This window comes from Paramormyrops kingsleyae, chromosome 10 (genome assembly GCF_048594095.1).
Source record: "Paramormyrops kingsleyae isolate MSU_618 chromosome 10, PKINGS_0.4, whole genome shotgun sequence".
NCBI classification, from domain to species: Eukaryota; Metazoa; Chordata; class Actinopteri; order Osteoglossiformes; family Mormyridae; genus Paramormyrops; species Paramormyrops kingsleyae.
The window spans coordinates 13,848,012-13,864,028 of NC_132806.1; the positions used below are offsets into that span (position 1 = coordinate 13,848,012).

The window sequence follows — 16,017 nt, forward strand, 5'->3', positions numbered from 1 at the left end:
AAAAAACATCATAACGTCAAAATAACAGGTTTTTAATCACATTGTGGGGACATCTGGACCCCACTATGTAATGTATATCTGATCCACATAGCCACACACACACACAAAATCTTGAGCGTGCTCACACATGCCTTCACCGTGATCCACAGACTTGTGTGGATAATCTGACCCGACGCCGGCGGTGGGTTTAGTTCATGTCGGCTCCCCTCTGGCCAGGCGTCACAGGAGAAGGACGATACAGAGGCCGCTTGAGATCAAACCTCACACTTGTGTGACACAGGCGGCATGGGGGGGGATTCACAATCCCCAGTGTGTGGAAATGTGATCAGAGCGTGTGGGTACATCTTTGATGGTGGTAAGAGGGGCGAGGGGCCGGGCTCCCCGAATGCCAAAGCATTAGTTAAATAACGTATTTCTGGTCTGGAAGCAAAGCCACAGATACCAAACTGGTCAAACAGCAGTCAGAGATCAGCTGACTATCATCACCCTGAGTTTTGGGATGTAACTTTTGCAAAAGATTACTTATTAGGAGTTATGTGTACTTTATGATTATGATTAATGCAATTTTATAAATAAAAAAAATCAAATACACATTTAATTAAACTGAACATTTAACATCAAGTTTAACGTTTGTTTTTTTTCTCTGAGGTATTTAATTGCTCTGTGTAAACTAATCCAGCACACTTGGCCAAACACACTGGGCGTGGCTGAACGTCACGCACTCAGCGTCTGGTAGAGTTTACAGCAGAGCGCTCTCATGGGATACACTTACGTAACATTTACACACGGAGATGTCCAGAGGCCTGCAGGTTGGTCACAGGGAGGCTAGGACTCAGAACCCACTGGCAACTTGCGAAAAAGATTAATGACAGGCAGTCGGTCAGCAGGCAGAAAGCTGGCTCTCAAGGTCACGCGGCCTGGGGACACGGCGTGCATCGACGCGCTGGAGCGGACGCGGCTTTAGGCGCCAACATGAACACATGGAAGGGAAAGTTATAAATAATAAATAAAAAATAGAGTGTGACACGAAGCCGACGCCAAATAAACCGAACCGCCGCATTACGGGAGTCTGCGGCCAGCTCGTTAACGGGGGAGGGCAGGTGCCTTTCACGCTCGTCGTTTGGATTTTCTGACACGCGTCTGCGGTGCCAAACCGCACATTTACTGCGTCTGGTGCATGACGACCATGGGGTGGGGGCCGGAACCAGACCAGGCCCTGGTGACAGGTGGACGGGACCCCTGGCAGTCGTTTGGGGCGCCAGCGATAAAAATAAATGAAGTGAGCAGGACAGAGAAATATTAACGGAAATGCTTTCCAAAAGGAATCATTACCCACGAAACAAGTGCAGGAAGTCATAGTTATGTGTTATTATTCACTCTGAACTGAGCTGTCCCTCATTATTCACATGGCATTCAGTGGGACCAAAGGTGCAAGAAGGAAAATTAGCCTAGAAAAGGTGGGAACTATTTTGTAGGATTAGCACGTGAAATTCCCTGATCTGTGGGACCTTATATTACAGGTAAAAATGTCTTAATACCCAAGAAATGAGGGCTGAAGTGGGAAATCGGGCACAAGCTGCCCCTCAGCCTGGACAGAATTACTGCCATACCCCTTCAAAGACGTGGCAGAAGTTATTATACTGAAAACCGCCCAAAACACGTCAAATCTGTCAAATAATTACTATCCGTTGAGTGTCATGGAAACTCCTCCCTGATTTCATTTTAAGTACACATAATGCGTAGGTATTCCGGAGGTAAGACAAGTCACGAGATCCTGAACGCAGCCCCCAGGAGGGGAGAATGTTTTAAAAGGAAAATGTGCAGAGAGGTGCGGGGCGATGCATGCGGCCGCAGAGTGCGCGAGCGGCGCGGGTCCCTGCTTACATAATCACGTCCGCCCTGATACGCCGCTTTCTCAAACTATCTGGCCTATCAGGTCTGTGGTGATTATGAGTCCATCTTCTGAGCCGGATATTATTCTTCATTAATCCAAGGTTATTTTCTAACCCTGCATCCATAATCCCTTTTTTATTTCACATCTTATCTCTGACGAAAAGTATAATTCTGCCGGTGTGACCTTTCCATGCGTCATGGTGAGGTACTGGTCACAGTTTCAGGAAAATCCCAGAACGTCTGTCATCAAAGAGGCAATGCCACCGCCGTACGTTTAATCTTCTCTCTTTGTTTTAATTGTTATCTTTGTATTTAAATGAATGGGGATATCCATTTAAAAAGTGTTTGGCAGTATACTCCAGAGAAAAGATTTAACTGGTCTATCCCGAATTTCCAAGAGCGTAATTATCCCTGACATCCAGAGACTGGGTTTAATTTTTGTGTTACATAACTGTGAGATATCCAACTGTCCTCTGCTTTATCTTTAAAGACAGAACTTGCCCTATTCACGATGGGATGCCAAACACACGATCAAGTAAGGTGACCAGCCACGGTGAGCCTATGCCATTGCGCCATCTAGTGGTTAGAGAGGCGCCTGACCCGAAGAAACGCGCCTGCTTTCTAATAGCGCCAGACCTTTGTTATCATATCAAACACGACTGCATTCGGTTGGGTATTTTATTATGCTTGGTAGTACATTTGAAAACAGTCGAAAAGGTGTAATGAGCAGGGGTTAAATCAAAATCAGCGAGGAGCGGGAGCCCTGTTGGATCATGAACGAGTCCTGCACATTAATTTGTTATCATGTATTTATGATCACAATCTTAAAGATGCATCATGTTCAGTTGCAGGCAATTTGTGTTTCCACAAGCGGCCTTGTGTCGTCCTTCTCTAGCAAAGCAAAACAGACTGAAAATGTGATCAAAGACTTATTTTTATTCGATTTGATTATTGCGAATACCGCGTGGTTAAACCCATTGATTTTAAAAAACGTAACCTGTAAATGACACTTCAAACAGCATCAAAATAGATTATCACTATTAATATTCTTGCTTATCATTCTTAACGTTCTCGTGAGAATGGATATCAAAATATCACGTGATTCGCGGATTGCTTCTTACACAGGTCTTACCTCAAGCAGATTCTAGCTAGTAGCCTATATGTATAAGTTTTGGCAGCAGTGCGGTAAGGGAAATAAGTCAAAATATAAAACCAATTAAACATGGAACAGAAATCAAGGCTTTATGTAGGAATATCTGATCCACTTGATAAATCAGAGCGAATAATGAAAATTAACATTAAAGCTGATGAAAAAAATTCCTTTAGCGCAAAACTGACCTTTTATTAAATCGTTCACTTTGAAATTTTTTTCACTAAATTTTGGGACATAAAGAAAACAAGGTTAATACTGAAGGAAGCGGAACTGCGCTCCGGCAAGGTGCGATTTGGACATAGGAGGCGGAGCTGTACTCCAAACCCTGATTATAAGGTATTACTGGAGTACCTACACTATGCGGAGGGGAGACGCACTTAGTTATACACACGTCTGGGGAAAAGTTTACGTTCAAGCCGCCTCACCGAGCGTAGCGTGCAGCTGAGGCGAAAACAGAACTCTAATAATAACCCGGGCCACCTGGTGTTCGTCTACAAATAAGCACTGTGATGGATGGTAAGTAAAGGCAAAGTAAATATAGGCAAAATATAAAATGCAGGCACAAACAACTCACTCACCTAATGGGTCAGTGTGTGCAAGGGCACTGCTGACCAGCGTGCGCACGTCGGACAGTTGACTGGACGGGACGCTCGTGACGGACTGATAGATGGAATTACCATAAGAAGTTGTTTACAAGCGCAACTGGCGTTTGTTTTAATGAGGATTCGCCGGAAAATGTATTTTTGGACGGGGCTCATTTTAACTCGAGAATCTGGGTTCTGTTTCTAATACGCGGAGATACCTTAAGACTAAGGTTAGACTCTATCTAACTTCCAACCACATACTGAGTTTACGATTACGGGCGGGGGGCTTGGACTTTATCCTAAGAAACACAAGGTACAAAGTAGAACCCCCTGGATGAGATGCTTATCCACTATAGGGCACACACGTCATTTTACTTACCTGCATCTTTGGTTATGCAGTATTCCTGCAATAGTGTATGTATGAAGTAGTTGTGTAATTATGTAAAACAATAGGTTCCAGCCACATTACTGACACACAGTGTGTTCAAAAACAGGAGGAAGTCTGAATGAGCCTATCAAACACAGCTTTCTTCTCTTCCATGGAACTCAAATATGCATAAACAAATTATAAAAATCCCAATCATTTTATACCCTGTGCCCTTGACATTTAATGTAGCACATTTCAGCACCAACACAGTAAGATGACAAATTATTCAATTCCAATAGGATTTAATTCAACATTTAGTATAAGTACACAACACTCGTTTTCATATTTTACCAGAAAATATCTATGTCTGGAAGACAGAACTTTTATTAGTCACACCATAATAGACATTAAAAGTTTTAATATAAAGTATCTTCAAGCCATTAGGAAGCTCATTAACTATGTAGATTGTTCTTGAGTCCAGAGCCGTGTTGGGCCCGAGGCCCAGTACTGTGATTAGGAGGTCTTCTGAGAACATTCACACTACTTAAGTAACTAACATCTCATGGGCGTAGGGCACACTGACCGCACTTCCTGTGGAAAATATATAAGGAACAGGTATAAGGTAAACATTACAGTAGTAACAGGCTTCATATGCTTGTTTAATAGTTAACATAGTGAGGGACAAGAATGGTACGAACCAACACTGAACTGTCAAACAGCAGTACCACATCCTAACCATCAAAAACGTGAGCAATTGGGGGGTGGGGGGCAGCTGCCGTCCTCAGGACCCCCACGGCACAAACACTTCACCCGTCATTCAGAGATTGAAGTTCACATTCTGCCCTCCCCCGTAGGATGCGTGGGGCAGCTGCTGAGGGGCTCACAGGGGAACAGTGGGGGGCATTTACCGGGGGTTCGGAGGAAGACCAGGAGGAAGACGATGTCTGGGTATGTGCTCCGGAGACGTGCACCTCCCCATAAAAAAAAAAATCACATTTCTCAGCTTCTGAGGAGAGAGTCCAGACCAATAAGTGGCCCTGTAAGTCTGAGGTCCATTATAAACTTTGCTAAAATGTGGTCCAGTTCATTTTTTTTTTCTTATTTTGCTTCCAACACTGAGGGTGAGAGCTTGACTGTCTTGATAGTCTTGTGGGGGGGAGGGCACTTCCTGCCCCCTCAGATCCCTCCTCTTTCAGCGGAACGAAACTCCTCACTTGCACCTCAGTGTCCCAAAGCTTCTTTTCCAACACTCACAAAGACATGCAGTACAGAGCAGGTCCGATCCTCAGGTTAGGTTACACATTTATATAGATTTATACACATACACACACACACATATAAATTTATATAATTTCAGAAATGCTAATCTGTTTTGTTGGTTTATTTATTTACGGTATGTAATAAAGCCTCATGACACATATACCCCACATATTTTTTTTTAAAAAACAAGTCTCTTAAAAATCCCTTAATAAAAATAAGTTCTATTTGTTTTATTTTACAATATATTTCTTTGGCCCTCACGCCATGTCCTTTCTGTGCCCCCTGGGGGTTTACAACAGGCACTTTGTGCAGCCGCATTCCACAGGGGATTCCAGCTCCTCAGAGAACGAGGACCCGTCGCTGCATTTGAAGACCACTTTCCGCCGGCGGATCTTGACGGGGGCGCAGCACAGCCCACCCTGGCAGGCCCGGGAGCATTCCACGCGGGGAACCTTGCTGGTGGAGGTGCAGGTCTTGTGGCCCATGTGTCGCTTCAGCACGTCACGGAACATCTCACCCTGACAGGCCAGCTCTGAAGGGGGAGTAGGGTGGAGGGAGTCATGTCTGGTGGATATGTGATCCCTGCAGATGCCCAAAGTTTCACTTATGAACCCTGTAATCCTAAAATTAAGCACTGCATTTGCCCTAAACCCCTAGACATAACTATATGAAACATTTACTGTTGGTTAATTGGTTATAATAAACTAGGCTCAGTTGTGGGAGAATCCCCATTGGCCACATTCATTTGAACAGCTCAAGGTTTGTAGTCATTGATTCAGTTTGTTTACTGGTGCAATTAAGTACCTTGCCCAAAGGTACAAAACCAGGCCCTCCAGGGATGCCATCCAGGAAATGAGTTATGCATCCTTAATATCTGTCAGCAACTGGCAGCTTGTTCAGGTCGACCGTGGGCGTGAGCGTGCACGCCTGCCAACACAGTGATGCTGTGAATCCTCAGCAAAAACTCACCCGTCTCGCAGGTGGGGCCCGTGTAGCCCGACTGACAGCGGCATGTTGGTTCACCACCGTCCGTTAGCTGACACTCGCCATGCCCACACTGGCGCCCCCTACAGGCTGCAGGCTCCTCCCTGCGGTCGCAGTATTGGCCGGAGTAGCCCTCGGAGCATTTGCAGCTATAGGAGGAGCCTTTGGGCACACAGGTGCCGTGCACACACCTGGAGCGGGGGGATCAGAGAAAGAAGGTAAGTAAAGAGAAAAGGATAGTATGCAAAGAAAGGCAGTGAGTAGATTGAGAGACAGACAATGGGTAAAGAGAGAGACATTGTGTAAAGAGAGATAAAGACAATGAGTAGAGAGACAATGGGGAAGAGGATAAATCAGACAATGGGTAAAGAGAGGCAAGAAAGACAGACTGCATAGAGAGAGAGTGAGTAGAGAGACAGACAATGGGTAAAGAGAGACAGACATTGTGTAAAGAGAGACAAAGACAGTGAGTAGAGAGAATGGGGAAGAGGATGAGACAGAAAATGGGTCAAGAGAGACATAAAGACAGTGAGTAGAGAGAGAGTGAGTAGAGAGACAGACAATGGGTAAAGTGAGAGAGTCAGAGTACAAAAAGACAGTGCCTAGAGAGAGAGACAGAGTAGGTAGAGTGAGAGTGTGAGTAAAAGAGACAGTGGGATGAGAGACGGAGGAGGAAGTATGCTGCTGTACGCAGTTAGCGAGCACAGCCTAATAATATCTAAGAGTTAGCATAACAGCCTGACATTATTTTTAGTTGTGTTACAGATGCTGCTATTAACTGTCCCTGATTACCGGCGTGCTACCTGCTGGCCAGACAGGGACTGGGCTCATTATTGTGGTCGCAGAGGAGTCCGCCATGGCCAGCCGGGCACTCGCAGGTCACCCCGGTGTCTCCCCGCTGATGGCAGGTCCCATGCCCGCACACGCTGCATAAGTGGCAGCCTGACTGCACATCCTGCCTCCCCCGGCGGCCGGCGCCCAGGTCCTGCAGCTCGCCATTCACTCTCACATCCAGGATGCAGCCTCTGAAGGCGTGGGAGCCGCTTTGCCGCAGAGCTGGAGCCCCCACCATAGGTGGCGCACCTGGGGGAGACACACAAATTTAGCAAGTCAGTGACGGGCTGGGGGGGGGTGCATTTTACAGGGTAACGGTAAAGGTGCAACACACTCTGTGCGAAACATTAAGATTACTGTTGAAGAAACGAGCAGTGTGTGTGTGCGCACATACACATTCAGATCTCACCTCCGACATACAGGTGCGTGTTGTGGTCGATTGAGGGCTGTCGCGACAGCTTTCCCAGGCTCTTGGGGGCGCCGTTGTCCACCACCAGAACTAAGGTGTGGTTCTGCATGAGAAGCTCGACTGTATGGAGGAGGCTGTCGTTTACGGTCTCGTCACTGAACAACAGAGCGGGAAAAAGTGGGAAGGAGGAAAAGACATGAAAAGACACAGAGGGAAAGAGAGAGAGAGCGGGAAAGGGAGTGACAGAGAGACAAAAAGGCAGAGGAAAAGAGAGACACACAGAGGGGAAAAATAGTGGGAAGGGGGGAAAGAGGGATGAAAGGACAGAGGAAAAGAGAGGAAAAGATAAATGAAAAGACATGAAAAGAGGGAAAGGGAGGGAAAAGGAAAAGAGAGAGACACAAAAACACAGGAACAGAGAAATAATGGGAAAGACAGAGGGAGAGACAAAAAGACAGAGGAAAAGACAGAAACAGAGTGGGAATGAGATGACAAGACACAGTGAAAAAGAGAGGGAAAGAGAGCAGAGCAGGAAAGGCAGAAAAAGATTGAAAGAGAGAAAAAGACAGAAAAAAAGACAGAAAAAGGGAAAAGAGAAGGGAAACAGGGAAAGAGAAGAAAAAGAGAGGGGAAGAGTGAGAGTGAAAGAGAACAAAGGAAAGACAGAGAGGGAAAGACAGGCAGGAATGACAAAGATAGATGGGGAGAGAGGGAAAGATAGACAAAAAGAAAGAGAGATTATTTATCATATAAACATACAGATAATGCAGCTTCTTGACTTCCTGTCTTGTTCCTTTTTTTGTGGAGCCACTCATGCTAAATTCATCTTATACAACATCAATATCAACATTATACCCCTCAAGTGATCTGGGGAGCACAGGGGGAGAGGGCTCAGAATCTCAAACTTCACTTAGGACCCCAGAAGGTACCCTAACCCTAGCATCTCCCTGCCCCTGCTCCCTGCATGACAGCTTTACGTTCAATACAAAGAACAATGAGACCAATCAGGTTGATCTGGCTCCTGAAACAAAGTCCCGTGGACAGAGGCATGCTAAATCCCCGAGGTCAACAGAGGCATGCTAAAGTCCCGTGGACAACAGAAGCATGCTAAAGCCCCGCGGACAGAGGCATGCTAAAGCCCTGCAGACAGAGGCATGCTAAAGCCCTGCAGACAGAGGCATGCTAAAGCCTCGCAGACAACAGAGGCATGCTAAAGCCCTGCAGACAGAGGCATGCTAAAGCCCCGCGGACAGAGGCATGCTAAAGCCCTGCGGACAGAGGCATGCTAAAGCCCTGCAGACAGAGGCATGCTAAAGCCTCGCAGACAACAGAGGCATGCTAAAGCCCTGCAGACAGAGGCATGCTAAAGCCCCGTGGACAGAGGCATGCTAAAGCCTCGCAGACAACAGAGGCATGCTAAAGCCCTGCAGACAGAGGCATGCTAAAGCCTCGCAGACAACAGAGGCATGCTAAAGCCCTGCAGACAGAGGCATGCTAAAGCCCCGCGGACAGAGGCATGCTAAAGCCCTGCAGACAGAGGCATGCTAAAGTCCCGTGGACAGAGGCATGCTAACATGGTCAGGGGCTCCTGGGCTACTTCAGTTGTCAGAGGCCCCCTGTCTTCTATGATGATGTAGTTGTCAACTGCTGGGAGGGGGGATTAAAATTTTATTAAACAAGGTTAGTTGATGGGGTGGTACAGTGGCAGAGTGGTGCCTCATACCTCTGGAACTTGGGTTCGAGCCTCCACCTGTGTTACATGTGTGGAGTTTGCATGATGTCCTCGTGTCATTATGGGGTTGATGGGTAGATGGATGGAAGGCTAGTTGAGGCCTCTTTTTAGGGGAGGCCTCTGGGCTTCAGGGTGGGTAAGCCTGTGCATTAGAGCAGCCCTGACTATGGCGTGGCTAGAGCCCAGGACTTACACACCACACATACAATGTCACATGCTCACTAACTGACACATGCTGCTTTTACACACATGGCCAATTATCCCATTTCCCTAAGCCTCCCCAGCAGAAGATGGGCAAGCCAGCTGGGTATGGATTTCACACCCCCTTTGATTTGCCCTCCTCCCCATTGTAGTCTGCGTTTCCTGTGTTACCTCAGTTCCATTTCCAAAAAAAGCTGGTCTCAGAATTTGGAACCATGATGTGAGTGATGTGACACTGGTAGAGAAAAACACTTTACACAGTTTCACACCCAGTCCTGCAAGGCACTCAGCTGCCAGTAGGTGGTGAGACACAGGGGACCCCAGCTGTCTAACACAGCCACAGAAAATAAGCCCATCTGCCCTCTTCAAGCCCCTCCCCCCCCGTAACATCACTCTGCCTTGACCCACAGTGCAGGACCCATTAAACGGTAAATACATGGACATTTGGCAACCATTTACAATTTTATTTATTTCGCAGGCACTTTTATCCAGAGCAATGTACATATTCCTGTTAGAGCAATAGGGGGTTAAGGGCCTTGCTCACGGGCCCAATGGTGAAATCACTCTGCTGACCCTGGATTTGAACTGGCGAGTCTCAAATCACACACTCAGCATCCTCACACACTGTGTGAGCTCTCAGCTCCACTGCTGAAACTGAACTTAACCAGCGTGGCCAGCAGATGGCACTGTAACAACATCACTGCCATACTATGGGTGTAACTGAGCTCAGATCACTGACACAGAAGACACAAACAAGCCGGGAGTATAAATAGAGATTTCCACTGCTGTGAATCTAAAACCCCGAAAACGTTCGTACACAGAAAAGCTCCACGTTTGGTCACAGGGAGGAAGTTGGCCCTTTTCTGTTTGTAGATAAACAATCTAGCTCCTGCCCACAGTTTATAAAGGCTCAAGCTAAACAAAGACACAGAGCAGATGAAAGCGTGGTTCGCATTACAGTGTCTGCAACTCTATCCCGATGCCGAGACGGGGTTCTGCAGCCAGGACGAGGGTCCGTCTGGGCAGGCTTCTTCTTGCAATGTGTAAATAGCAGAGGTGGCAATTTCAGGTCCAGAAATTAAAAATCCAGACCATGATTTACTTTCAATCAACCAGTTGAGCATAATGAGTCAGAGTCACAGAGTACTCAACTGGTTGGTTGAAACAAAATCTTGGTTGGATTTGTACTTTCTGGACCTAAAATTTCAACCTCTGGTAAATAGTGTCTCTGGGTTTGAAAGCTGCTTTTTAGTGTAAATCAAATCCTGAAAGTTGAGGGCAGTGTGCTTCAAAATGAGATATGGTGTCTCTAAGCGGAAAAGAAGGTGGAGCCAGACTTTACTCTGTGATGCTAACACTCCCCATGAGTTCAGGGTGGGGGTACAGGGACCAATGTGCTGCATAGCTCGTCGTCTCACCACTAGAGGGCAGCAGATGTCCAGGCCAACATGACAGTGTCTTTCCCAACAACTGGACATCCTGCCAATACTGGGCTTTGTCTATATTTTGACAGGCGGGAAGTTTCTACAGGCCAAGATATATTTTTTGGTGGGTGGGGGAGGGGTGGTGTCTTTGATCTTTAAAGTGGTCCATTATGGAATTCAACAAAAATAAACACAAAGCCGTTGAAGGTCTTGGCGGCCTCAGGTCCCCTCACTCTGGCGGAAGGCAATTTCCCCTTAGTGGGGAGTGAAAACCACGCTGTAAATGACACATACACAAACTTCAGAACAATTACTGGCGCCTTTATCTGCTGGACCTATCTGCAGCAGCAACCCCGCGGACATGTTTACATTTCTGAACCCAATTACCCGGCACTATCGTGGAACACCATCACGCTCTTTCCAGGCGGCCCTGCCAGAGTGGCTGGAGACGGGCAGCGCCGTGACCAAAAGCATCCGTAACTCCAGTGCGCTCAGAAGAGAGTGGCCCTCTCTGTGGTGTCTGGGGCTAGCGGGACGTCCTGGAGCCTGGGGGCGCAGTGAGGTACGGGAGGATCCCTGGATATCACAGTGCATGGGGATCCCAAGGCAGCGTGAGACCTGGAGGTCGGAGCTAAACTCCACCACCGCAGCCATTCTCCTTTTGCGTGTGCTGAGACTTTGGCCACGTCCGGCTGGGGTGGCAGTGGGCCTGTAAATTGTCACTTTGATCCGCACGAGCTGGCGGCTGTTTACGCTGCCAGGTCTTTGTGCCCGGCTCTAAGACGGAGCCCCTATTTAAGGTGGAGCTCCTCTTTAAGGCGGCGCCTCTGACAGTGCGGTCTGACATGGGCTCCCTGCCTCCCTTAATAATTTAGCTCAGCTGCCAGCATTTCAGACCCCATGGTGCTGACCCACGTTTCGGAAGGGGGGAGGTTGTTTCACGATCAGTTTTGGGAGGGTGTGGGTACTGACCGCCGGCCTCCTGTTCCTCTGGCCTGCTGCCAACGTTGTTCCTTAAACTAATAAAGGACTCCGAGTGACATTTTGGGGAAGGGCCACGGTCCCACAAGGCCCGTGCAGGTGGGGGTTCATCTCGCCTTAATCATGCGTCTTTGATGAGACCCCCATGACCCACTGGCCCCAGATTGCCCTCCTTCCCAGCCTGCACCTGTAAGGACACCGGCCTCCCTCACAGAGACCGGTCTGTCCTTGTTCTTTTGCCCTGCCACTGTACCTCCTGAAGAACCCCTCCAGGTGCTGGGTGGTTGTGCTACAGTTGCAGTGAAAACAGCCCCCCCCTCCCCACTTCCTGGGATGCAGGATCTGCTCCTTACAGCTTTTCCTGCTTCTTTCCAAGCCTGAAGGAGCACCCAGAGGAGGCCTCTGGGCTCTACCTTGAAGGCTAATAGGTGGTACACAGCGGGGTCTCAAATCAAATGCAATTGTAGAGCTGCAAAAGGCAGCAAGAGGCCTGCTCTTCCTCTGCCAGAATCAGCACTATACACAAACTCTGCACGAACTGCTAACTCCAGGCTGACCTCTAACTGAGCGCTAACTACTAACTCCAGGCTAACCTCTGACTGAGCGCTAAGTGCTAACTCCAGGCTAACCTCTGATTGAGTGCTAACTGCTAACTCCATGCTAACCTCTAACTGAGCGCTAACAGCTAACTCCTCCATGACCTTCATCAGCATAACGCAGCAGGACAGCCCCCCCGTCCCCCCCCCACCACCACCCCACGGCCGCGATGGGACCGCGCCCTGCCAAAAGGCCTGCGGCGTGATGTCAAATGAGCCAAGCCAGACTGAATTACAGAGAAACAAGGGAAGAGCCAGCAGCAGAGTTTAAACACATCAGCAGTTCACCTTATGTCCAGCGTAAGACAGGCAAGACGTGAGCTTCTGACATAAACAGTGACTCCAACATAGGAGGATGGATAGGAGGCCCATATTGTACCTATCAGGCATTTTGGGATATAAGTACAGCACGCTAGGAAAAGTGTGTGTGTACTGACCTGTACACAGTTGTGGGCGGATAGCCAGAGATGTAGTACACGAGGCGCACGTGGCCCTGGTACAGCTCCAGAGCCAGAGGGTCCTGGTCCGCTTTGTACAGCAGGATCGCGTTGTCTGTGTCCGTGACGACCTGTGAGAGGGTGGGGGCAGCGTTCAGAGTGTGCCTGTCTGCGGGTCCTGGACTCACACGCAGGGCACCAACAAAGCGTGCAATGACGGTGGCTCTCCACTAGGCTGGTCACATGCAGTGGGGCCATGGCACTGAAAATAAAGGCTTTTAAATGACTGGGGCCGCCGATGAGAGGGGCTCTATCAAGGTGTCAGCCCTGGATGGGTCTGCCCCACAGCCACCAGGTTAAAGCCACTCTCGGTGGCAGTAAGAAATGACTCAGAGACTTTCCCTGGAGAATTTGAAGGTGACATAAGAACATAAGAACATAAGAACATAAGAAATTTACAAACGAGAGGAGGCCATTCGGCCCATCAAGATCCCGTTGAAGCCTCTCTGCTGCTAGATTAGTATCTGCTACCCCGCCCACCTTAGTGTCGTCTGCAAATTTAACCAGTTTACTGTATGTATTCGTGTCAATATCATTAATGTAAATTAGGAACAATAGTGGTCCTAAAATTGAACCCTGCGGTACCCCACTATAAACGGAGGCCCACTGTGACATAGTGCCTCTAATAACTACTCGCTGCTTCCTATCAGTTAGCCAGTTTTTGATCCAAGCTGCCACAGTTCCTAAAATTCCTGCAGCTTTAAGCTTTAACAAGAGCCGTTTGTGGGGGACAACATCAAAGGCTTTCTGGAAATCTAAATAAATCACATCATAGGCCTTTTTGTGATCAATTTCACTTGTAGCTTCCTCAAAGAATTCAAGCAGATTCGTTAAGCAGGATCTACCTCTCCTAAATCCATGTTGGCTATCCTTTATAATGTTATTTGCATCTAGGTAATCTACCATTTTCACTTGAATTATAGCTTCCATTATTTTTCCAGTAATGCTAGTTAAACTGATTGGCCTATAGTTTGCTGGATTACTTCTATCCCCTTTTTTGAATATGGGTGTTATATTAGCATGCTTCCAATCTGATGGTACCACACAGTTGACTTCGCATCCCCCAGCGCTGCCAGTGGGGGCGCAGTTCTCGCCTAAACCGAGACAGACAGGCCACCAGTGGCTTTGGATTGTGGCTAAGCCAGCTGCCAGTTATTCTTAACACCCTCTGCCTTAAATTAATGAGATATCGGTGCAAAAGAGATCATCTCGAGTCATTTCTAAGTGGCTGTAGTGATAATGACTCGCGCCACACTTCATTAGCATAACGAGTGTCCCTGTGGATGGACTGCTTGTTCCAGTGGGACAAAAGGTGACATTCTAATAATGTCAGGCCATGTGACTGCAGACTTGTGCCCATGTGCCCTGCCCCCTTGCTGTCTCCCCTCTTCCTGTTTGCACTTCGTGTGGGGGCGGGGCACTACCTGGAGCGAGATCTGAGCAGTAGGGCGGGGCTTGGCACCCGGCAGCTCCACGTAGGCGTCCTTGCCCAGGAAGTGCACGGCGGCCATCTTGCGACACTTGCTGCCGAAGAATCCGGGCAGGCAGCGGCACAGGGGCTCCTCAGCAACCAGCAGGCACGGCGCCCCATTCTGGCAGTCTAATTGGTCACATGGGCTGGTCTGCAGGAGGATCATGGGAGGTGGGACCTCACAGAACAGCCCGCTGGGGACAAACAGAATGAGCGCTCAGGGTTAGCATTAGCGTTAGCCTTTGCCTTCCAGCACTGCAACTTATGAAACCCTAATTCACTGTTTGGGTCACTGTGGAACGTGCTCCTAAAGCCAGACTGTGCTTTGATGCCTTTGTGATGCAGATTTCGAGGCCTCAACCGTTATGGCACATGGCACTGGTGCATGTGGAGGGCGGGTGGCCATGTGAGAGCTCAGAGAACGGCGCTGTGATCGCATTTCTGCCAGGGTCACAAGGTGAGCACCCCCCCAGCTCCACCCCCAGCCCTCACTCAGCACCTCCGCCCAGGGCCCCCCCATCCTGCCGCCTGTCTCACACACTTACCAATAAAGAATTGCATTCTTTTCCTGCATGACTTCCTTGGGCCGCCTCCGGCGCCTTGTGTATGTATGTGTGTGTGTGTGTGTGTGTGTGTTGTGGGGGGGGGGGGGCTGTCACAGAAGGACAACCCTGCTTCTGTTGGGATCTGCCCCTGGTTCTCCTGTGCGTTGGCGCTCTGCCAGGGGCCTCACTGCACACTGCTTTGCCAGGGGCCTCACTGCACACTGCTTTGCCAGGGGCCTCACTGCACACTGCTCTGCCAGAGGCCTCACTGTTTTCGGACTGAGAAATCTGTGTCTCTTCCTACAGGGCCCTAAACACAGAGCGGAGGGCCATGGGGGGGTGGCTGTACCCACCTGAAGTCCTCCTTACAGATGCAGGTGTAGCCGTTGACGGCGTCGACACACTGCGCCCCGTGCTGGCACTTGTTCTCCAGGCAGTCGTTGTAGTCCTGCTCGCAGTTCTGACCCACGTAGCCCGGGGGACACTCACACCTAGGGGACACGTGCAGAGCCTCAGCTGCTGGCTGGTGACACGGCAAAGCCCCGCGGACACCCCGGCGGGAGGCTGGGAGCACTGACCTGTAGCCTTTGGCGAGGGTGCTGCATTTGGCGTCGTGCTGACAGGGGTCAAAACCGGGGGCACAATGATCGATGACCTCATCACACAGGTCACCTGCAGGGACACGCACACAGTGAGACGTGGGGGTGCTGATTGTTTCAGAAAGACCGAACCGACTTCTCCTCTGACTCCTGACAAAGTGCGCAGGGGTGGGGGATTGGAGAAATACTTTTCAAGTCCCAGATGTCACGCCGATTCATTCATGATTAATATGACTCAGCAAAGGTCGTACATCACACTTAAGTTCAGTTTTGAGTTTCTCCACATAAGGAATGTTTCCTTAAATCTGTCTCATGGAGCTTCAGAAGAGCGTGATGCATCCCTCTGCACACTATACAAACGTTACAGTCCCACACGTCATTGCTTTACCTTTCGTGTCCATTACCAGCACCATGGTTACCATTGCATTATAATTAGGTTACCTTCTGGTGAAAGGTGTGCATGTTACCCTGATCCTGTTGCTCCTTA

The 16,017-nt window shown here is 48.8% G+C and overlaps 1 protein-coding gene across 1 annotated transcript in view; it reads right to left on the minus strand.

Moving 5' to 3' along the window:
* Positions 1–4,279: 4,279 nt before the first annotated feature.
* Positions 4,280–16,017, minus strand: part of slit3 (slit homolog 3 (Drosophila)) — a 108,795-nt gene continuing 97,057 nt past the window's right edge. Inside the window, exons 29-36 of the mRNA XM_023794981.2 lie at positions 15,510–15,603; positions 15,285–15,422; positions 14,340–14,580; positions 12,856–12,986; positions 7,485–7,639; positions 7,045–7,324; positions 6,227–6,432; positions 4,280–5,789 (exon numbers count right to left, since the gene is read on the minus strand). Coding sequence (XP_023650749.2) covers positions 5,548–5,789; positions 6,227–6,432; positions 7,045–7,324; positions 7,485–7,639; positions 12,856–12,986; positions 14,340–14,580; positions 15,285–15,422; positions 15,510–15,603 — 1,487 coding nt within the window. The 3' untranslated portion in view covers positions 4,280–5,547. The remainder of the gene's footprint in view (positions 5,790–6,226; positions 6,433–7,044; positions 7,325–7,484; positions 7,640–12,855; positions 12,987–14,339; positions 14,581–15,284; positions 15,423–15,509; positions 15,604–16,017) is intronic.